Below are 24,588 nucleotides of genomic sequence, written 5' to 3' on the forward strand. Positions count from 1 at the left end.
GAGAGATACGCTTCTGCACAGTTCACTACTGCAGCTGAGTACAATGTATGGATATTATGCCTAGGAGAAAGTGTCATTTGCCCTTACAAATTCAAATAAAATTTCTGTGCTGTGTTACTACCTTGAAGTGCTTTTTAGTGAGCACTTAGAAGAAAGAGTAAGAATGGAGGCTTGGGGAAGTGTGCAAAAGCACTGAACCCTGGCTTAGCTGTGTTCACATTTCACATAATGGTAACACTTCTGCAGAGTTTAGCAGGACCAAGGTTAACCAAACACAAAAGTCTTATGAAAGGAGTTTCTGTAGCAGTGCATTGTAAAATCCACACAGATTGGTCTTATCTATTGAACTTCTGAGGAACAAACATGCAGAAGCAATTATATCAGCTGTTTGCATAGATACATCAACCTTTCCACTTCACCTTCTGCCTGTGCTTGTTCTGTAGTCCAGTTTGGGTCTTTCTCATTTGCAGGCTTGCTAAAGACACTGAGACATGTCAATTCATCCCTCTAAAAAAGAAAAACGCTTTCTTTTTACCTCAGAATCTGTTGCTGAAGGACATTCTGGTGAGTAAAAATGCTGATTGAATCTTTGCTTTTATTAATACTTGCACTGAAGAATGCTATCTGATGAAAGTTCAGTCATATCTCCTCCAATGGAGAAAAGAAAGAACCAATTAATTATTTTGAATAGACTTCAGATTAGTGTCTTTGTTTGCTTGACAAGAATTTCTCTTATTTGGTTAGTATGCAATATAATCTGGCATAGACAACTTTAAACTTTTGCTTGAGAGAAAGAAGCATGAAGAGGTCTTCTATAGGTAGACTTGGAGCTGCCACATACACTGGAATTACAATTTCATTTTTAATTCTGTAATGAAAAAATATTACTTTATGCACAGATTTATTATAGGTGATCATTGAACTCTGAATCTCTGAAACGTTTGGAATACTAAGCATTGATTTTCATCAGAGCTGCATTCCAGATACTGCTGTAATACTACATATGCCCCTTTCCCCACGGTGCTCTCCCTAACACAAGTTTACATATGCTGTAGGCTGTACGAAGCCATTGTATTTTCCAGGTCTGCGACTCTAAGACAGTGCTTCAGTTCTAATCGCTGTTCATTAAATTCAGCTATTTTTCACACAGCTTTGTTTACACAAATCCGTACCTAGAAGCTAGGTTAACTGATGGACTGGAGGAAGTTTGGGCCTTCAGCAGACATACTAGTGACTCAAATTTACAGTAAAGGTAACAACAGTTCCTTTTATGGAGGAACCTTCAAATGGAGCATTTTAATGTTAAAGCTAAAAATAACATTACCTCTTACTTTTTCCATAGTAAAGACAAAAAAAACTAATAGTGAGAAAATGAGGGTGATGTCAAACACTGAAGGTTTGCAGCCAAGTTTTTCTTGTGTGTCTGTATTCTCAGGATTCTTACTCATTAGGTGGGAATGGCACAGTATGAGACCAGTTATATTAGTCTGTCTGTCCAGCCCCTGGTGAACAGTCCAACAGCTGCAAGACCACTGAAGCATGTAGCATCATATCTTGAACCACCACAACCACTTGTTTGCTTTACGGCACTGCGCTATATGTTGTAATGGTGCAAATAGCTGAAGGCAATAAAACTTAACTAGTTGTTCCAGGTCATGCCATTCCTGCTTGAGCATCAGGTGTGAATCAATTTTGCAATCTTCAGGACTCCGTTTGCCTCAGGGTTGTTGACAAACTAGCCAGATGACAAACTTTGGAACTTGGCATTACTGATTTTATACTTGATTGCACAAATTATTTCTGGGTCTGAAATTACGACCACATCATGTTTCTGTCTTTCATCTTATGTCCTTGTGTCTTCAAACTGTGGTCAATTTTTGTCAGTGAAGGTGCAATATAACTTAAGTAACTGACCAAGATTCTGATTCTCTGAGTAAATATACCAGCAAGAAATTTCAGTAAGGTAATGCTTGAGCTGGGGATCAATGCAGTATAAATAGCTGAAGACAGGCTTTACAGCTATCAAGTTGGCTTTGTTCTGTTGTTTTGCTTTTTTCCAAGCCTCTAAATTGTTGGACTTACTTTGCAAATGCTTATGAAATGCACAGTTAAATGTTTAGCTTCAGCTTGTCTGGGGAAAACACTAGAAACAAAACATAAAGGTGCTGAAATTGCTGATTCAGATTCTGAAAATTATGCCAGTGAAGAAGAGACCTGTGCACCTCCATAAGCAAATCTCATGCGACATTGAGATCACTGTAGCTTGTGTGAATAAACGGGGCACATACATTTTTAGCACTTGTGCTTTGCTTTTAGCCTGTTTTTAGGTTGTATTTGAGTGAGGTAGTATTGATGGTGCAATGTCTCATCCATTCAAAGCTACAGGCTAGCATGTTTCACTTTTCCTTGCTTTTAGATTATACTGGAAGATATTACTCTACAGTTCTTATATTAAATTCAGTTTGTACCTAGACTTTGCATTGAATTACAGATCTTTTGGGGTACAGAATAACTCTACTCTTACCTTATAATTTCATTCTCATGTTTGTTTGCTTCCAGACCAGATTATCTTTAAAAGTAAATAAGTAGTTTAAGGTGGACATTCAGCTATGCTTCTTTATTAACTTCCTCTTTGGGCCCTCAAGCCTATGCACATATGTAACGGTACTCACTCCTGCAAGAGAAGTTATTTTAGACTGGCAATTAGACAGATAATTATATAGGCTGTTGCAAACAATATAGGCACCTGGCTCATGATACAGACAGTGTTGTAGATCCAGCTGCGTAGTTGTGTGGCTGAACATATTTTGGATACCTTTTTTCGTAATGATGGTGGGTGAATATTAGTGGTGTGTAACCGCCACCAACTGTCAGTCGCAGAGGCGGTCAGCTCCGGTGCAGGCGCGTCCCGCAGTGGAGCGGTGGATTGCGGCGTACAGGGGGGTTTCCTGAGCCGGGGAACCCACAGGGGAGCGCAGAGACCCCCCGGGAGCTGGCAGCTCTCACGAGGGCGGCTGGCGAGGCGTGGGCGGGGCCAGGAGCACCCCCCACTCCCACTCAAGGCAGCCCCAGGGAGCGCTACCCACCAGGAGCGCTGCCAACAGGACGGGCAAACAGGGTGTGGCGCGTCAGCCAGGGCGTGACATGGCAGTTTGCGCGGCAGTTCGCGAGGGAGGGCGCGCAGGGAAGGCACCTCTTTGAAGGAGAGGCATTCCACAGGCCGAGTGGGGGACTCGGCGTACACATAACCCGGCAACTGGGCGGAGGTCAAGAGCACTCATCCTACCCGACCCTCAAGGCAGAATGGTGGGCACTCGTCTGAGGGTAAAGGCCGCGGCTCCAGCTGGGGGGTCTGCACCATCTACCCCAGCGGTGGTCGATGCCTCCACGCAGAGGGAACTGCTGAAGGGAGAGGCTGCAGTGCAGACCTCAGGCTGCAGGAAGTGCCCAGACCTCTCTCCTGGGGTAGGGACAGGCGGCAGACCTGCCTGGAAGAGGTGTGCCCAGGTCGAGGACCTCCTGCAGCAGGTGGCTGAGCTGCAGGAGGCGGTGAGAAGGCTGCGTAACATCAGGGAGGCAAAGAAGGAGCTAGATAGCTGGTTCCAAGCGCAGTGTGCAGCGGACCTGCAGCCCACGGCCAAACAGCCAAAAACTCCCCCACTGGCACACACAGAAGGGAGAGGGCGGGCCAATAATGCAGAAGAATGGACGCTTGCAAAGGCAAGGACCTTTGCAGGAGGAAGAGACTTCCCCCGAAGCCTGAGGTGTCCTTGCAGAACCATTTCACTGCTCTGCAGGCCGAAGAGGAAAGTCCTGTCACACCAGGAGAAGCGCGGGAGCTGAGTAATGCAGCCTGATCTGCCCCCCATATAACAACCAGCACCACTAAGAAAAGGTGACAGGTGACAGTGGTAGGTGACTCTCTTCTGAGAGGTACAGAAGCACCCATTTGCTGACTGGACGCACTCTCTAGAGAGGCGTGCTGCTTACCGGGGGCTCACATCAGGGATGTCACCAAGAGCCTACCAAGCCTCGTACAGCCCACTGACTATTATCTGCTGCTGCTCTTTCATGTGGGCACCAGTGACACAGCCAGGAGCAGTCTGAGGACTATCAAGAAGGACTACAGAGCCCTGGGAGCGGCGGTAAGGGACTCAGGAGCGCAGGTAGTTTTTTCATCAATCCTGCCAGTCAAAGGGAAGGGGTTTGAAGGGGCCAGTCGAATCTGGCGAGTCAACAAATGGTTCCGGGACTGGTGCCACAGCCAGGGGTTCAGCTACTTAGACCATGGGACTCGCTTTGAGAAACCTGGTCTACTGGGGGCCGACGGGGTCCATCTGTCAGAGAAGGGGAAGAGCATCTTTGGTTATAGGCTTGCTAAGCTGGTGAAGAGGGCTTTAAACTAGAGATGCCGGGGGAGGGGAACCTCAATCCATCCCACTCCTACCAGTTTGATGCCAGGGCCAGCAATAGATGCCCAGAGCCTGGAGAAGGAGCACAGGTCAGCAGGAGAGTGCCTGAAGAGCAGCACAAAGGAACTCCAGCCAGTAAGACAGCTTCATCGGGGGCCCAACTTAAATGCCTCTATGCAAACGCACGTAGCATGGGGAATAAACGAGGAGTTACAGATGTGCGCACACCTGCAGGGCTATGATCTTATTGGCGTCAGGGAGATGTGGTGGGATGGCTCCTATAATTGCAGTGTTGGGATGGAGGGATACAGGCTCTTTAGGAAGGACAGGCAGGAGAGACAAGGAGGGATTGTCACCCTCTATGTCAATGACCAGCTGGAGTGCCTGGAGCTCTGTCTGGGGATGGATGAGGAGCCGACTGAGAGCTTGTGGGTCAGAATTAAAGGGAAGGCAAGGACAGGTGACATTACAGTGGGGGTCTGCTACAGGCCACCTGACCAGGAAGACCGAGTGGATGAGGCCCTCTCTAGACAGATAGGAGCAGCCTCATGCTCACAAGCCCTGGTCCTCATGGGGGACTTCAACCACCCCGATATCTGTTGGAGGGACAATACGGCAAGGCATAAGCAATCCAGGAGGTTCCTGGAATGTGTTGATAATAACTTCCTTCTCCAAGTGGTAGAGGAGCCAACAAGGAGAGGTGCTATGCTGGACCTTGTTCTCAACAACAAGGAGGGGCTGGTGGGGAATGTGAAGCTCAAGGGCAGCCTGGGCCACAGTGACCATGAAATGGTGGGGTTCAAGATCCTTAGGGCACTGAGGAGGGCGCACAGCAAGCTCACTACCCTGGCCTTCAGGAGAGCAGACTTTGGCCTCTTCAGGGATCTGCTTGGTAGAGTGCCATGGGACAAAGCCCTGGAGGGAAGAGGGGACCAAGAAAGCTGGGTAATATTCAAGGATCACCTCCTCCAAGCTCAGGAGCGATGCATCCCAACAAAGAGGAAGTCAGGCAAAAACGCCAGGAGGCCTGCGTGGATGAACAAGGAGCTCCTGGACAAACTCAAACACAAAAAGGAAGCCTACAGAGGGTGGAAGCAAGGACAGGTAGCCTGGGAGAAATACAGAGAAATTGTCTAAGCAGCCAGGGATCAGGTTAGGAAAGCTAAAGCCCTGATAGAATTAAGTCTGGCCAGGGACGTCAAGGGCAACAAGAAAAGATTCTATAGGTACGTTGGGGATAAAAGGAAGATGGAAAATGTGGGCCCCCTCTGGAACAAAATGGGAGACCTGGTTACCTGGGACATGGAGAAGGCAGAGGTACTCAATGACTTTTTTGCCTTGGTCTTTACTGGCAAGTGTCCGAGCCTCACTGCCCAAGCCGCAGAAGGCAAAGGCGGGGACTGGGAGAATGAAGAACTGCCCACTGTGGGAGAAGATCAGGTTCAAGACCATCTAAGGAACCTGAAGGTGCACAGGTCCATGGGACCCAATGAGATCCATCTGTGGGTCCTGAAGGAACTGGCGAATGAAGTTGCTAAGCCACTATCCGTCATATTTGAGAAGTTGTGGCAGACTGGTGAAGTTCCCACTGACTGGAAAAGGGGAAACATAACTCCCATTTTTAAAAAGGGAAAAAAGGAAGACTGGGGAACTACAGGCCAGTCAGTCTCACCTCTGTGCCTGGGAAGATCATGGAACAGATCCTCCTGGGAGAAGTGAGCATGCTAAAGCACATGGAGGACAGGGAGGTGATTCGAGACAGCCAGCATGACTTCACCAAGGGCAAGTCCTGCCTGACTAACCTAGTGGCCTTCTATGATGGAGTGACTACATCAGTGGACATGGGAAGGGCTACAGATGTCATTTATCTGGACCTCTGTAAGGCTTTTGACATGGTCCCCCACAACATCCTTCTCTCTAAACTGGAGAGGTATGGATTTGATAGGTGGACTGTCTGGTGGGTGAGGAATTGGTTAGATGGTCACATCCAGAGGGTAGTGGTCAATGGCTCAATGACCAGATAGAGGTTGGTGACAAGTGGCGTCCCGCAGGGGTCCATACTGGGACCAGTACTGTTTAATATCTTCATCAATGACATAGACAGTGGCATCGAGCGCACCCTCAGCAAGTTTGCAGATGACACCAAGCTGAATGGTGCGGTTGACACGCCAGAGGGACAGGATGCCATCCAGAGGGACCTGGACAAGCTCGAGAAGTGGGCCTGTGTGAACCTCATGAGGTTTAACAAGGCCAAGTGCAAGGTCCTGCACCTGGGTTGTGGTATCAATACAGGTATCAATACAGGCTGGGGGATGAAGGGATTGAGAGCAGCCCTGTGGAGAGGGACTTGGGGGTACTGGTGGATGAAAAGCTGGACATGAGCCGGCAATGTGCCCTCGCAGTCCAGAGAGCCAACAGTATCCTGGGCTGCATCAAAAGAAGTGTGGCCAGCAGGTTGAGGGAGGGGATTCTGCCCCTCTACTCTGCTCTGGTGAGACCCCACCTGGAGTACTGCGTCCAGCTCTGGGGCCCTCAGCATAAGAAAGACATGGACCTGTTGGAGCAGGTTCAGAAGAGGGCCACGAAAATGATCAGGGGGATGGAACACCTCTCCTATGAAGAAAGGCTGAGAGAGTTGGGGTTGTTCAGCCTAGAGAAGAGAAGGCTTTGGGGAGACCTTATTGCAACCTATCAGTACTTAAAGGGGGCTTATAAAGAAGATGGCGGCAAACTTTTTAGTAGGGCCTGTTGTGACAGGACAAGGGGGAATGGCTGTAAACTAAAGGGGGGTAGATTTAGACTAGATATAAGGAAGAGATTTTTTACGCTGAGGATGGTGAAACACTGGCACAGGTTGCCCAGAGAGGTGGTGGATGCCCCATCCCTGGAAACGTTCAAGGTCAGGTTGGACGGGGCTCTGAGCAACCTGATCTAGTTGAAGATGTTGCTGCCCACGGCAGGGGGGTTGGACTAGATGACCTTTAAAGGTCCCTTCCAACCCAAACTATTCTATGATTCTATGAAGATTAATGCGTGTTCCTCATGTTTCTGCAGATATACAACTTTTCAAAGCTGTACTTTTGAGGTAATAAGATGGATTGCTTTTACCTGCTTCAGTTACCCTAATGAGACAAAGAATCTCAATTTGTCCTCGAAATTGTTCATTAACTTTTAACAAACCAAATGCGTTTGGCATACTCAGGTCTTACTTGGACAATAAGTCATCGGTGCTAAAGACAGAATAGGTAAGAACTTTTCGCTCCAGTGCTTTTGTCTTTAAAAAAAAGACCAAAACTCAGGAATATAACTGTGGAAACTTGTGAGTGGCCAATGCTTGTCCCTGAGAGAATGTTTGCAGATGCTTTTCTGAACTCAAATGAGCTGGATAGTTGTGGATAATTGCAGGAGTAGACTTCAATCTAATGTACCTGTTTGCAGGGAGAGCAATGCCTCTTGTCATCCAAAAAAGTTGACACATGAGATCTCAGAGGTCCTCACTGCAGGTGGTGAAGGGATAAACACTGCCTTAAGTGCAGACCTCTGATAGTTATAAGATGTAGATCAAAATAGGTAATTCACACTGAAAATACAATACAAAGTTTAAAATAAAGAGGGGAAGAATGCAAAACTGCTACAGAAAGGTCTTAGCTTAAATACTTCTTCCGAAGTTACTTCTTGTATCTTCTGTTCTCCTGAAACTAGTATCTCAGGATGCCTTTGCAGGCCTTTTTCATTGTCCCCTCGCCTGGGAGGCTGCTGGCCTGTGCAGATGATAGAAAAGTGTCAGTTAGGATTGACTTGAGGAGAGGAGTGAAAACAGGGTAAGACATACCTTTCAGAATATAAGTTGCTAAAATTGCCTCTTGACAGATGCTCTATAAACAGAAGTCTCTTGCCCACCGGAAATGAAATTTTATTAAGAAATCACTTTTTTGTTTTTACCACAAAAAGAAATGTTATATCTGTCTTGTTTTTATCTTCTAGATAAGATGTGTGATCAGATAAGTGATGCTGTTCTAGATGCTCATCTCAGTATTGATCCAGATGCCAAAGTTGCCTGTGGTAAGTACAATACAGATAGAAAAATAGATTAATGAAGTACAACAAGTAATCCATGTTGGTATAACATCTCATGATCCAAAATTCTTGCAATAGCTGGCTGGCAGTCAATGCTTCCACAGTCAGTCAAGAGGCCAACTCTGGCATACTGACTCAGAGGAGAGGGGAAGGCAGGAAAAAAGCTGCAAAAGATGAACAGAAAAAAGGAAATACATAGTACTCCAGTACAAATTATAAATGATGAAATGTAAGAAACAGATCAGGAGAAGCTAGTGGTATTGGGGAAAACTATGGTTGACAGGGCTAATGATAATGATGAATCTAAGAAAATTAGGGAAAAAGAGAATTGAGGAAAGGTATATGTCAAGATGCATTTCTTCATAGAGTGAGTAAAAGGTGTGAATAAAACTCAAAATCTGGAAGTGCTAAAGAGATATTTACTGTGCCTTTACAGAAGCAGGGTGATGCCCTTGGTTCACAGGAAGGTAAGTGCACAGTTCATTTGAATGTGATTCTGATCAAAGTGGCTTGCTTTTTTCTTGGGACTTTCTGTTGGGACTGTATTCTACGTGGATGTTGTCACTAGCAACATCACCTCTTCCAGAGGCTAAGAACATATCATAAAATTGGAATGAGCTGGGTTGCCAATGGGGAATGGACACAGAAAGGGAATGTTTCTGAAGAGCTCTCCAAATGCAGTCATTTTGTTCTTAGAACAAACCATCAAGGCCATACTTACAGCATAGAGGACTAGCTGCATTCCACAAATACAGTGATCTAATATGATGCTTCATCTGAAAAATCTCATGTGATCCTTGATGCATAGATGGGAGCAGCAAGGAGACGTGGTGGGGAAGTGTTTAGCACATGTATTAGGCTTGATGAAGCATGTATTTCAGTATTGCAGGCAGTTATGCTTCCAAAACTGCTGAAAAGCTGGAGATGGTAACAGAGAAATGCTGCAAAAATGACAGGGAGTGAAAAATGTGTCATAAGAGATGTGAGAAACATGATCAGTTTCTTACCAAAAAAGAAGACTGAGATGTGACATGATTACATAGATAAATCCCTGATTTCTATAATCTGTTGGGAAAAAAAATATCAAAACTGCTGACTGGAGTCAGAAAACTTCAGTATAACATTGAAGTGTGAGTCTGGAAAAGATAAATTGGTTGACCAGGCACAGAGATTGCTAAAAAAGTCGTGGGCTGGAGAACAGAAAGCAGTTATGGCACTCAATACAGGGTTTACCGGGTGAAAATTAGAATTTCTGATTAGTTGTGCAGGCCTTGCCTCAAAGTTTCAGAAAAAAAATCTCAAAGCGTTATGTAAGTACTAAGTCACTGTAACACTGTATTTTACAAAACTGTGAAATGTAGTTTATGGAGATGTTGAAACTAGATTCTGTCTATCAGTAGAAAAATGTATCTGTGGTTCTCTGAGTTTTATTTGCTGCTTGGACTTTTAGGATTAGCAAGCTTTGCATACAAAGTTCTGAATTGTTACACTGGCACTACCTCATTTCAGCAGGACAGAGCTGGTTTCTCTTTGTGCTGCCAACAAACTGGGTAGCAGTAAAGTCAAACAAGAGAATACTGGCTGCAAGTAGCATAAAGCAGAAGGCAGAATAATTATTCTACTTCCTCTCTGATTAAGAGAAGCCTTTCTTGGAAAAAAAGTCCTTCCCAGTATGCCCAGGAAATGAGAGTCAAGAGGGAAAACTGTCCATAAACCAAGACAGTACAAAAGAGAAGGTGGAAGTTTCTACCTACTAGTGGTGTTCAAAATATTCTTCTGAGGACACTTAAACATGTAAGATATCACCCCCCAGTGAAGAGCCCAAAACCTTATATGTTAACTTTCTCTTGGGTAGAGCAGATGGGGGTGTTGCTTGGGCTGACTTGTAAGTTGCAGCTATAGTGCAGCTCCTGAGCTGTGTTTTCTTTTGGTTGAATTAAATTTCAGTCAGAATGGAAAGCAGTCAAAGGTAGCAAGATGAATCTTTGTTATCCTGATACTAAAAAAGCATCATCATGGCATGAAGTCTTGCATCACTATCAAGCTTTGCTTGGCTGTAATGGGCCTGGGAGAATTTCTAGGGACTGTTGGTGGCAACTGCAGCCTTATTCTTCCATCTATCTAAGCCCCAGTTCCCTAACTTTGTGTTCTTCCAGAGAGGCTTCCCCTTTTTGTAGTGACCACACTGGAAAATGAGAGCCGTTCTTCTCTGCCTCACACCTGTAATGCGGGGTCTCTTCCCGCAGCACAGGATTCACAGCACCATACATGCCTCACACATATAAGTGATCTGCTATGGTGTAGCAGACAGGAAGAGCACTGCTGCCAGTAGAGCAGGGGCACAAGACTGAATGTGAAAATAATGGTACCAGGATACCCTGTACTGTAGTGGTATCACTACTTGGGGTTAATGTGCTGTATACATTTAGGGCTACTGTATTATTATGGACTCTCACTGTGTCCACAGTGTAATTCAGAGATACCATGCCAGCTAGGATGTAGCTTAATAGTTCAATATAGACTAATTCCTCTTACAGACAAACAGAGAAAGCTTGCCCTGTGCTAAGTTCTCAACTGCTTGTCTGGATTATCTAAGCTAAGCTGCCAATTAAAGCTAGCTTGATCAACTTTATGTGATGCTGCAGTCCATAGTTGTGCAATTTTATAGTATACTCCTGCCTGTAATACTTAATCTTGAAATCAAATAAAATTATTCAAATGAGATGGTGACTGGATGATAAAAGCGATGGATGAAATTCAGTGTTGGCTAATGCATGGGGGAAGGGAGAAATCTTACCCCCATATATAGAAAGTAGGATTTGCAGTTCACTGCAAGCATTCAGAAAAGAGATTTTTGGGTTGTAATAGACATATGTTTCTGTGAAAAGCGTCGGTGCTCTGTAGCAGTAAAAACCCAGGCCAACTGTTAGGGCTTGCTGGGAAAGGAACAAAGAATGGAACTGAGAACATTATTAAGTCATATAAATTCATGGTTGTCTTGAATACTGTGTGCAATCTGTTTCTCTACCCCCATCCCAAAAAAGGCAATAGTAAGATTGTATGGCAAGAGTAACAAATACGATCATAGCTGCACAATGTCTTTCAGTGAATAGCCTAGGCCTCCTCTGTCTGGAAAAGAGGATTAAATTAGATATGAAATAGAGCTGTACAGTTGTAGGTTGTATTGATGTGGTGAATTTTTTGTGATTGTTTGCTATATGTTTTAACACAAAAAGGAAAAATTTGGAGGCCAGGTGAATGCTTGAAACAAACAATGAAATAAAATATGAAATGATTCTGCTCAAAATTTGTAATGAAGTTGCATAGCTTCTTGCTCCAGGATCCTGTAGATGCTAAAAGTTTTCATGGTTGCCAAGGGCAACTGGGTGAATTACAGTAACAAAAATCTGTCAAAGACTGGTAACGCCATCTGTTAATAAATGATGTCCCTTTAGCTTCAGGAAGACCCTGAGCCGAAATTGTTGGAGACCAAGAAACTATTTGGAGAAATAGCACTACATACTTGATCTGGAGCCACTGTGGAGATAGGATAATTGGGTAAGATGAAACCCCTCCTTGCAGGCATTTTAATGTTCATAACAGCTGAAGAGAAGAGTGGTTGCACACAGACCTATATGTATGCTAAGGCTTTACACTGAGTTTCCCCTATGAGTAATTCTTTGTTTATAGAACAACCTTCAGGATCTCCCTGTGTAACTGTAAAATAGTAGCAGTAAAATTCTGATGTTTTATCTTTTTTCTGCAGAGTGTGTAGCAAAAACTGGAATGATTTTGCTTTGTGGAGAGGTCACATCTCAAGCTATAGTAGATTACCAACAAATTTTAAGAGAGACCCTTAAGAGGATAGAGTATGATGACTCTTGCAAAGGTAAGTGAAATCCTTCATGTATTCATTCTAGGGTCTGTTCTGCATGTGGCCAAAGTCATGTTTTTATGATCTTTTGGAAAATAAAATTAAATGTGTATCCAGGCCTAGGAGAAAACTGCACAGATGTTGATATGCATTTTTCAGTGCCTGGTACTGAAGGAGCTATTTTAAGTTAGCACACTTGAAAAAAACTCTAAAAGTGCCAGGTTCTTGCTTCTCTGATGCAGATGAACTAGTGTTTGCACTAATGTCAGAAGGTGGTTACATCTGCAGGTTTGTACAGTGAAAGCTTTAACACTGATGTTCCTTGTCCTTGGGGTGCATATGCCTATGAAACTTGAAGTTCACACCCAAGGGAATTCTTTATGTATTCTTAACATATTTCCCAAAGTAGCTTCCTTTCAGCAGTTGAACCCCTTACATGGCTGTTCCCCTTCAGTCTTCCCTTTTAATGCATGATCTATATGGCTTTTCTCTAATTCGATTGAACCCTAGAACCTACTACAAGAAAAACTGAATACCAGTTTCTGGTAACATTTTCCACTCTCCTCTCCCAGCTTTAATACCTAAATGGTTTGAACCCTAGTCATCATAAGTAATGTAACAAACTTTGGTGGAGTACCTTGTAGGATTATACTTACCCTATCAGTTTCAAGAGCTCAAGTTTCAACTAGTACCACTAACTTGCCCTCATCCTGAGACTGTTATATAAATGTGCTTATTGTCTGCTTCTATTAGCAATACAAAACATGCTTAGAGTTTTAAAAGTTTTAGTCAAGGTAACTAGATAATCCCTAAAAGCTTCTCTAGCAATTTGTGAACTCTCAAGAATGTGTGACCTAACTTTAAAAAATTCCCTTCACTAGGACTGGACTATAAGACTTGCACAGTTTTAGTGGCCTTAGAACAACAGTGTAAAGAGATCAAGCATGCTGTCTGCCGTGGCAAAAGTGACGATAACATTGGAGCAGAGGATCAGGTGATGGGACTTAATTCCAGGCACTTACTCAAATTTAGTTTATGCACAAGCAGTTAGAATTGCATTGGACCAGAGCCTTTCCTTAAAAGCTATTGTGCAAAGTGTAAGAAGTAGCAGCTAAACATTGTCCACTCTCTTAATCACCAGAAGTGACACGGCCTTCATTAGTTTCAGTGAAAGTGGCTTTTCCCATATCCAGTGGCCTTACTGGATAGAGCTACAATTAAGGTATATATCTGTTTTTATCAGTAGGTGTTAGTTTCTGGTCTTTCAAGTCCTTTGGGTAGCCTGGTTTTACTTCTTAGGCATCAAATACTGTTATTTTAATTGTCATGTGTGGGAAGAAGACTGAGCAGTCTTTATGAGCTTTTTGTCTATTAAGCCTTTGCAGTGGATTCTTATGGACGCTTAAGGCGGAGTCATTCTGGTTCCAGACCCTGCTGTAGCTCTGATTCTTGTGCGTGCAGATACATATATGTTATTTCAGCATGGTTATATGGCAAAGTGTATTCACCCTGCATGTTACTGCTGTCTCTTTCTAGCCTTGGGTGGTTTTAAAGTGCTATGTGGCAAAGACAGGTGCAGAAATGGAAAGAGAACATGGAAACAAGTGGCACATGGAAACAAGTGGCTTATTTTCCTGTTTTTCAATGCAGTTCCCTGTTTCTCAATGCAGGGTTTGATGTTTGGCTATGCCACTGATGAAACTGAAGAATGTATGCCCTTAACAGTCCTCCTGGCACACAAACTGACTGCAAGGATAAAGGCTCTGGAACGGAATGGAACATGGCCCTGGGTTAGACCAGATGGGAAAACACAGGTTCGTAACATAGATCCATAAACTGTAAGGGTGAGAAACAATAGAAATCTTTTACCCTGACTGCTACTAAATCAGAATTCATGTTTGTCAAAAATGGTGCTGTCCTTTTCATGTTCCAAGGTGGTGTGAATTTCATATGGTACATTTGTATGTAGCACACATGGTTTGTTTAAACTGTTCTATCAGTGTCTTAGCAGGTTTCTTCAAAGTAACACTTGTATTTTGCTTCTTTTCCCCTGAAGATTAACAAGTTACTGACAATCAGCTGTTTTTTTTCTGAATAAATATCAGCATTCCAGAAGCATGAACTGGGATAGTGCTATGGTTTCTCAGTTAAAACAGGGCTGTTCTTGATTCAAACCTCATACATGCTGTATTTGATCAGTGGTCAGAGCCACTGACAGCTGTGTTGCAGAGCTGAGTGCATGAGTTACTGAGCCTACTGTAAGAGTGATGCACTTTGGCATCAAAGGCAGTAAGTTCTCTGTCTCCCAGGCGGTGAAATCTGCAGGAGAGGAAAGGGAAGCCATACATGTGGCATTTCCAAGACACCAAGGTGTTTCAGTCTTAATTTCTGTTGCTTAGTGGCAATGAACTGCATTGAGTTACACTGCTGCAGTTGATGCAGTGCAACATGGATTGTGTCCCTACCATTTGTCAGCAGTGCACAGAACATGTGAATAGACTGTTTTCTTTATGATGTATCTATCCAAGCATTTTTGCAGGGTGGGAGAATAGAGAGGTCGTCTTAGTCTGTAAGAAAACCAATACTAAGGATGGAGCAATGCCAGTATATATTTGCATGTACATAAAAGCCGTGCAATAGGTAGCAAAGGATACAGCCCATCATATCATGATCTACAGTTGCCCATTTTAGCAGGGTCCTCCAAAAGTTATTTTGGCTTTACTTTGGTGTTTCACTATTTGAAGATATGTTAACATGCCAAACCGTGAATACTTTTAGCATCTGCCAGTAAAATCTTAGGCTTCTGTAGCTTTCTTGCTGTTGTTTTGGTTCTCTGTGGTGATACATGTAATATCCTTTAGTTAACTCTTTTGGTACTAGTACTTCAGTACTTTCTGTATTTTAATTTTTTTCTTACAGTGATTTTAAGCATATGCAACAATCCATCATTTTTCATCCCATTTCCCTTCATCTGTTTATTTTTTGATGCAGAAAATAAGTGTGAGGTTCATTTTCATTTTTCAAACTGGTGCTCTTGGCCTTGTGTGTTCACTGTCCTTTTTTTTTCTCTCTAGGTCACAATGGAATACAAGGAGAGTAATGGCGCAGTGGAGCCCATCCGAGTGCACACACTTGTGATTTCAGTACGTCATGCCCTAGACATAGCACTACAACAAATACAGAAGGAGCTAATGGAGAAAGTTGTTAAAGAAGTCATTCCGGAGAAGTATCTTGGTGAGGGCACAATTTATCATCTCTTTCCAAGTGAAAAGTTTGTAGAAGGTGGTCCTAAGGTATGGTACTTTGGAAAAGGACAGCCTATACAGACTTGGATTCTACTTTGCCACATGCTTCTAAATGTTCTCTTGAACAAAAGTGCAATACCTTTAATCAAGAAAGTCTATACATTTTTAAGGACACTTCAGTCATTTCTACTGGAATTTTCCTACTGGACAGCAGGCATCTAAACTGAAGCTGTACCTGCTTGGACAGCCAAATGTACAGATTCTTCAATCTTTGCCTGTATTTTAAATGACCAAAAGCCAGCCCTTAAGTTATACACTAAAATGCCTGACTGGAAGTATCTCTTCACTTTCACAGTAAAAATCGAAACCAGAAATAACAACAGATCTGATCTTCTACATTGAAATTATTCAGAAAGCTGAACAAATTTCAAGGGAGACCTTAATGTATTAAGTCTCAATACTCATTAGAATTTGACATGTGTTCTGCTTTCCAGGTGCTGGTACTAGGTAAGCCAGTCATTGCCGTGAAATTGTGAAATGTTTTGTTACACAAAACTGACTAGTTTTGTATAAAGAGTTCAATGAAGGATTAAAACTACAAGGTGTGCTTATGATCACACTGGGATGATATAGGGATACGGCTTCCATTGAAGAATAAATGTCAGCTTTACTCCCATATTACTTATTTGGGGATTTAAAATTAGTGGATTAATGCAATTTATCCTCTTTCAGGATGGAGTTTCTCAACACTCTGGAGTTCATTTATCAGCTTGCAGTCACCAGCTTTGCTAATCTGACAGAAAGGCAGTAATTCTCTGCTGGTTGAACAAGTTGGATCAGCTCATCAAGTTGTGGGAGGCAGACAAAAGTCCATGCGAGAGGGTGGGACTCCATTATCTGGGGCACAGGCAGGCAGGAAGAAGAAAGAAGAGTAGTACCAAGTGGTCCTTGTGCCACTAGTGAACTCAGCTAGAATTTCTGAGTACTCTTGTGCTGGCAGCACTGAGCTGCAGCTCTATGAAGCCGCTGCTTCCCCTTTAGTATGTGTATCTAAGTGAAGCTTGTTAACCTTTTAGGTCATACGTGATCTGTTTTTCAGGAAGGCTTTTGTCTCTCTAAATTCTTGGCCTCCATTAAGTGTTACTGAGTGAAGTCATTGGCTAGTAATACAGAGATAGTATTTCATGATTGCTGGTTTGAAGGGAGCACACTTTTTGTGATGTGTACAGTTGTGCCACATTCTTATCAGTCTTAAAAAGTGACTGCAGCACAGATGGCTTAGTACATCTCTGAAAAATACTCTAGTCATGTAGACCTCATTCATTAAACAGTTGCATGTGAAGGTGAACACTGTGAACAATGAGTCATATCTGTGGCAAATACAAAACAAAGCTGTACCCAATAACGTAGTATGGGATTGGGTAAACTGTCGTGTCTCATGAATGCATTCAGTTGTTTGTCCTGCAGAGTGATGCTGGAGTGACTGGCAGGAGGATACCTACGGAGGCTGGGGAGCCCATGGTGGAGGTGCATTCTCTGGAAAAGATCCCTCCAAAGCTGATCGTTCTGCAGCATATGCAGCTTGCTGGATCGCAAAATCGCTGGTGAAAGCTGGTCTCTGTAAAAGAGTATTAATCCAGGTAAGAGCAACTGTGAGAGTAATACACCATAACAGAAATTCTCTCATGTGTGGTCACCCCCTCAGTATACATACTACTATCACAGCCGCGCTCCAGTTTCAGAAAAGCATTTCTTATACTAGAATGGGGCTCCAGGAAGTTCCTCTTAGGGGTGTGTGTTGTGGTTTAACCTCAGTCGGCAACTGAGCACCACACAGCTGCTTGCTCACTCCCCCCCACCCGGTGGGATGGGGGAGAAAACTGGAAGAGCATGAGTGAGAAAAACTCATGGGTTGAGATAAAAAACAGTTTAATAATTGAAATAAAATAATAATAATAATATAATAATAATAATAATAATACACAAAGCAAGTGATGCACAGCACAATTGCTCACCACTTGCCGACTGATGCCCAGCCAGTCCCCGAGCAGCGGCCCCCCCCCAGCCAGCTTTCCCCCAGTTTATGTACTGAGCATGACGTCACATGGTATGGAATGTCCCTTTGGCCAGTTTGGCTGTGCCCCCCTCCCAGCTTCTTGTGCACCTGCAGCCTTCTCAGTCGGTAGAGCATAGGAAACTAAAAAGTCCTTGGCTAGTGTAAGCATTACCTAGCAACAACTAAAACATCAGTGCGTTATCAACTTTGTTCTCATCCTAAATCCAAAACACAGCACTGTGCCAGCTACTAGGAAGGAAAGTAACTCTATCCCTGCCGAAACCAGGACAGTGTGTTATTAAGGAGCCCTATGAAGAAAGCCAAGGACATAGGCCAGGATGGTCCTGAAACAAGGAGTGTGTTCTCAGTAGTAGTCTTTCTACAACTCTGTTGCCATCCCTAGTCTAGGTACTTCTTTGCATCATCCTTGCTTTTACTTCCAGCAACTCTATATCCTCTGCATACACATGCATGCCCAGCACTCCAACCTGGGCTGCACAGCACATTATAGACAGTTATGTTAGCAGTGTCTAGACGTAGTTGTGCAACCTGCTGTACTATATGGTTGTATTAGTTGTAACTTAAACCATTTTAAGCTGTATTTGAAACTACCTTAAAGTTACCATGAGTTCTCTACTGTGTGTTCCTCATATACTACTATGGTGTGAGGTGTGACTAAAAGCAAAATTCAGTTGTTTTTAAGAGTCTAAAACAAGAACAACTTTAATCAGTCTTATATGCTCAGAAGAAATGCACTTCCTTCCTGTGCATGAATTTTTGGGACTACTAAGTCTAAGAAGTCAGAAGAGGTATTTTATTGACCCCTAGACAGTTTCACCATTAAACATGAACCTAATGTTAACTGCTAAACAGTTGAGGTTTGTCTAGACGGTTTGCAATATCAGTTTATAGACATGCTTATTCTGAGTAGCTGCTATGTAATAACTTCAACCCAGTACAACAAATTACTACAGTAAAAAGTAGCAGTGATCTGGCTGTTGTTTTGCTGAAGAGGTGTGTTTAAAACCTTTTACTTTCTCCATAGACCAGAGGAGAGGCCCGCTGGATGTGGTTATGATCAATGACATAGTATCCAGACATCCCAATTAGGAACAAGCCCCCTTGCTTTAGATGTTGTGCATGTGTTTGATACCTGATTAAAGTCTGGAGTTAGTCAAGGAAAGGGGAGATTGGCAATAAACCGAGCACAAATAGTGATGGTTAGCAAATTGTTGATAATTTTTTTTTTTATTTTTCTGAGGGGAGAGAAGACAAACTTTTGATTTCTTGGTATGCACATTTTGAGTGGCATTTTTGAACACATACATCACTGTCTTAGTTCTTGAGTTAGGTGGGAATGCTGTTATTCCAGTAATTCACAGAGACCCTCCTTAAATACCTGGGCCCGACTCTAGACAAGGCAAGATTGATTTTGTTAACAGCAAACTATGGAGATGTCAGATACTAGCAATGAAGGTAAGATGGGAGGAGAGAGGAGAATGGGAGAGCAGAAAAGCAAATGTCCCGTGAAGTCATAGGAGGCTGGGTTAAAGGTTAACGAAAGGAAAAAAGTATCAAGTGGAAATGCAAAAGTGTTTTCAGCCCATTAGTGTCTGTGTGCTACACTAAGACCTTGCCAGCCTCCACTGAGGCTGACAATTGAGCTGACTCTGCTATGGATATTGTTTCCATGCTAACCACTTTTTCATACTGAAAGGGCAAAATGGATAATGGAGGGAACTGCAGACTAATTAACTGTATATTATCACAAATACCATGTAGGCTTTTTTTAGTGTGATATAGAATTGTCAGCTTATTGGTTAATGAAAAACAGACTTAGCATGATCTCAAAATTAGCTAAGGGGAAGATAGTCACGATTAGGGCAGTTTCTAACAAAAATCAGTTCTTGGTTACTAAGAAGTACATAGATAGAACTGAGACATTGGACTATTACTTCTTGAAATCTGTAGAAAGTAGACACAATGAGGAAGACCAGTGAAAGCCACAGAATGGTTTGCGTTGCTTAGTGACATTCAAGCAAAACGTATTTTCATCCAAATACACCATGATGGAAGAAAGTGAAGTGTATGTTAGCCTGTACTGCAGCAGGACTGGGAAAGGGACTGAATGATAAAAGCAAATACATTTCAGGAGAACCTGTCAGTGCTGTGCTGTGCAGTGCTGTGGTGAAAAAAAGCTAATGTGATTCTTGCATGTCAGAAAGGAGCTATAGAGCTCCTCTGTCCTTCTTTGAATGAAGTGAAATTACAGGGAATACTTCCTGGGTTACTTTGTCTACTTCTGACAGCTGTGTTTTAAAAAGGACATGGAAATATTGGGTGACGTTCCAGGGAGTGCATGGAAATAACTCACTCTGGGAAAACGAGTCTGTGAGTGCTTTAGGAACGTGGAGCTTGTTCTCATCTTGTCCTAGCCAATCTTTTCTCTGCCTCAGCGAAAAACCCCAGAAATATTTGTAGATCTCAGAGTCTCCAGTCTCAAAGGCATGAAATCCTTGTGTCTAGCTGAGGCTGAAGGATGCAGAATGGCAGTATCTGAGGATGATTAGAAAGTACCTCTTTGGCTTTTAAGGAGCGTCACTTAGGTCTGATATTTGACCAGGCTGAGCATTCTGTAAGGAAAACAGATGATTTTCTAACATAAAAGACAAATAGCAAAAGCATATCTCCTAGCTTTCTTTATGCCGAAAAGGTGTGCATAAAATCTTCCCCTGATACATAAAATAAGCCTTTCCTTTCTTTTAAGGAAAAAGTAGGAAGGACTGTTTTAACTGTGTTTGGGTTGCATGCATGTGTTCTACAGCTATCATATGCTATCGGTCTGAGTCATCCTCTTGCAATCTCAGTGTTTCATTACGGAACGTCAGACAGATCTGAAGAAGAACTGCTTGAGATTGTGCAGAAAAACTTTGATCTACGCCTTGGAGCTATCATAAGGTTTGTGTGCTATTAGTACTTACTGAAAGGAATCATATTTTTAATGCTCTCTTTAACAGTTTAATGTTAAAGTCTCTGGCTCCTAACCTCATGAAAGTCACCTTCATCATAAATCTGTAATTGCTGTCATTTCTGTTCTTCCTTTACCCATGCACCCAGTACAACATATGAGGGCCAATTCATAAATCTGGTCACAAAATGTACTGAATAAGTAAGACTGGTCTAAATTATACCATGTTATATCTCCCAGTAACCCTGGCAGTGTGCTACATTGCAGTTCATTAGTCGGGTGGTAGTGTGCTTGGTAAAGTAGAATTAAAATTTAGCATTAGATGTAGTTAGGCTTTCCAGTCTGTTTACAGGGTGTGTAAGGCTCCCAATCCCTGCCTTATCTGGAAGGCACCAGAAATATTGGCTCTTTCTGAAAGAAGTACTGGGGTAAGTATGGTCTCCTTGCCTTTGATCTTTAGTTGGCAACAACTTGTGAGACAACTGCCACAAGATAGAAAGGTTCTGGTGCCCTCACTTCACAAGCAATCCCACTGAAATGAGTGGGACATCATGTGCTGTAATTTGCCCTTGCTCATGCCCAGAAGCTGAGTGTCACCCTACCACAATAGTGGCAGTATGGTGTTTGCTGTTGCATATGTTCTGGGCATATTGGCCATTAGCCCAGAAGAGAAAAGACACCCTTAAGTGACTAGCTTCTTCATGAGGTGTAACATACCTTCTGCATCAGAAAAACTGAACACTGAGAGCCTGTCTCTAGTTGTCATGCAGTCTTGTGCAGCCTGTTTGAAGTCAACTAAACTTAATTAAAAAGGAATCCCGGCTTCTTAAATGCTCTCTTAAGATTTTGTAAGTCATTGAAATATTGTATGCATTTGAAAAACAGAACAAGAATAAAAATCCCACCATGAGATGAGCTGTCTTGAAGTGAATATTCAGTTGTGATTGGAAGCGTCATTGAGGCTACCATGCAGTCAGAGAGGACAAGAAAACCCAAACCTACTTACATTGCTTCCTGCAGCCAACCCAGCTATATTCCTTTCTGGAATATTTCTGGACCTCAAAAAGCAGGTCTTTTTAGACAAACATAATCCTTACACTTAAAGAAGCATGGGAATTACCCCTTTCTTTGAGAGAAGAAAGGGCTGGAGGAGAGAAGCAGATCAAGCAGCTGTCCTTATCAGCAGTTACCCACCTACATTCCAGGGAGCTGTAATTTGACCCTAGCATTTTTCCGTCTTTTTCTTCCTTTCATGACTAACTCGTGATTCTTTATGTGAACTTTGAGGAGGTAGAGCTTCTTGTCTATTTGTAGTACAGCTTCCTAAGACCTAGTGGTACAGGCTTATCTTCTCAGTCCTGAAGAACTTTCGAATCTCTTGGCTGATTTTCACCAAACTTGACAGGCTCAGGCTGGACTTCCTAAAGTTTCATGAAATATGCAACTAATGGAGAGAAACACTATCTGTTTCCTCTTTTAAGGGAGCAGCCACACTGTGAGTTCACCCCTTATTAAACTCTCTGAAATTGACATGGGAGCTCAAGCCTGAGACAGATACCAGCAAGAACTTGACTCCACGCACAGAAGAACCACTTTGTCACCTTGAGCAATGCGGGTCTTAAAAGTTCTGTTCTAAAATATACATGTTCTAAACATACATGTTAGCTATCTCATTATTTGAGGAAAATGCTTTTAATCATTCACTTCTCTTTCAAATCCAGAGCTATTAATATAATTCTAGTCTCTATAATCCACAGGAATCTTGAGTGTAATTGACTCGGAGGGGAGAAATGTCAACATGTTAGTGAATAGGAAGTCTCTTTTTTACCTTAAAAAAGCAAAGACATTTCTGACAAGCTATATCAACATTTTGCTGGTGTGGCCAGCCTTTTGCACTCCTTTTCAGAATGTTTCCTGAACATATATGCTGAGAGTAGAGCTGACTTACATTTTTAATTGTCTGAGATAATGCAAGGCGTTATGGCAACTTCTGTTGCTAGGTAATGTTTTCCAAGAGTTACCAGTTCACAAGTATAATCAAAACTCTTCTTTGCCTTTGTCATTATGGCAGTTCACCGCCATCAGTAATTTGTGTGGTGGTTTCCAGACACTTTCCTTGATTTGGTGTGCTCAAAAATGCTGCATTTTTAAAATACATTGTCATAGCCCTGGAAGTGCTATGTGGCAGTAAGCTTATGGCAGTAAGAAGGGAAGAAAGCAGGCAAAAACATGAGCATTGTTTAGTGAATATTTCCTTGCTAAACGTTACCTCACAATTTTTAAAATCCTGTATGCACCAAAGTACTTCATGATGTCTTTTCATTTAGTCAGCACTCACATTTTGATGGCTTTTGTATTAGGGTCAAGCACAAATGACTGTAGTAGCCATTGGAGCATGTGATCATGTTCCAAAACATTACTTGAAACAAGACTTAGCTGCTGTACATCATAAATGACCCCATAAGTGTGAGAATGTGTAATCTCTTCACCATCTGAAACATATTCATTTTCCTGTTAGTATTTGTGCTTCTTTCCTTACTTTGCCATTCCTCCACCAATTTTCTCTCCAGCAGCTTACAATATGAATCATCTATTTTAAATGTGCTTCCAAAGATAATTAAACAACATAATACCAAATAGAAGAAAGCCCAAGTAGAAGAAAATGTTTCAGGCCTTTCATGAAATGAAGAGAAACTTCAGTGTAGATACCTGTGGCTACCCATTTAGCACAGCTGCAATCCACTATATTATGCAGGCTAAAAAGCAATAATCGTGACTTTCACCTTCATTAGTTATCTAGTCATAATCAGTGTTAAGCCCTAATCTAAATAGTGACTTTGTGCATCTATATAAGCAGTTAAACCTCCACAGTTACTCAGTTACTCGGTCTACTAGATCATCATCTTTGGCTGCTTCTTTTGAGATCATCATTGTCTTTCTGGCACAGTAGCATTAGAAAACATTCTATATTACACTTGCAATAACAGAAAACACATTGATGCTTGCACAGGTATAGCTGAACTTTATTCCAATTGTAATGCTTCTGCACTGTAATGCTTATAAAGCCTAACTGCATACTTACCACATCTCTGATACATTTGAAGAAAGCTGGCTGTTTCTAGTCACTTTAAAATTGCAACCATCAGCTCACTACCTTTCCTGCTGTAAATCTGGGTGATTGGGCAAGGAAACACCACCTAGGTTTTACTGTCTTTCTTCCAGGGATAATACTGATTATCCCTCTGATGTGTCTCAATCATAATATACGATGGATTAGAGTTATGTGTAAGACCTGCTTTTTTTTTCTTTTCATTAAGGGAGCTGGATTTGAAGAGGCCAATCTATCAAAAAACAGCTTGCTATGGGCACTTTGGGAGAGAAGAATTTACATGGGAAATACCCAAAAAGCTTGTGTATTAAGCTTTTCAGAATGTTTCATGTAATTGACAGGTGGTTTAATAATCGGGTAAAATGTCAAGCTGTTCAAGAAAAGACTGTATCTGCTCTTTTTTAAATGACATTCTGTAGTTAATAGATTTACTGAAAATTATTTCTATTTAATTTCTAAGTTTCATAGTGGCCTTACACTTTAAATGCATGCTGCTCTATCTAACATACTCTTCAGCTTTGTCCTTGGTAACGTGAACAATTTCGGCCTTTGGCTGTGTTCAGATATTAAGTGCACAGGCTGTTGTGGAAGTTGAAGTCATTCCTGTTCTGCCAGGGAAGCCCACTACTGCTTACCCAGTTAACTTTGTACTGAAGTGAATGAAGTTGGTGAGGTAACTTCTAACAGCTGCCTGTGAGAGGAAAGCAGTAATAGCACAAATTGCTGTAATTCTTTGGGCCAGGACTTCCACGACTACAGCTTTAGTTATGGTTCTTCTAGTCCAACGAAATTAGTAAAAATACCCATTTCGGAACATTGTTCATTGTAACCCTAAATATACCTAGCT

General features: G+C 42.3%; 1 protein-coding gene across 1 annotated transcript; it reads left to right on the forward strand.

The window, feature by feature from the left end:
- Positions 1–491: 491 nt before the first annotated feature.
- On the forward strand, positions 492–24,052 carry LOC143172633 (S-adenosylmethionine synthase-like). Its single transcript, XM_076362276.1, is given in 10 exon segments — positions 492–564; positions 8,397–8,474; positions 12,256–12,378; positions 13,245–13,357; positions 14,034–14,177; positions 15,438–15,656; positions 17,076–17,097; positions 17,100–17,248; positions 20,489–20,622; positions 23,950–24,052. Coding segments are annotated over 10 exon segments (1,158 nt in total).
- Positions 24,053–24,588: the final 536 nt, after the last annotated feature.

The sequence above is a fragment of the Aptenodytes patagonicus genome, chromosome Z, assembly GCF_965638725.1.
Source record: "Aptenodytes patagonicus chromosome Z, bAptPat1.pri.cur, whole genome shotgun sequence".
NCBI lineage: Eukaryota > Metazoa > Chordata > Aves > Sphenisciformes > Spheniscidae > Aptenodytes > Aptenodytes patagonicus.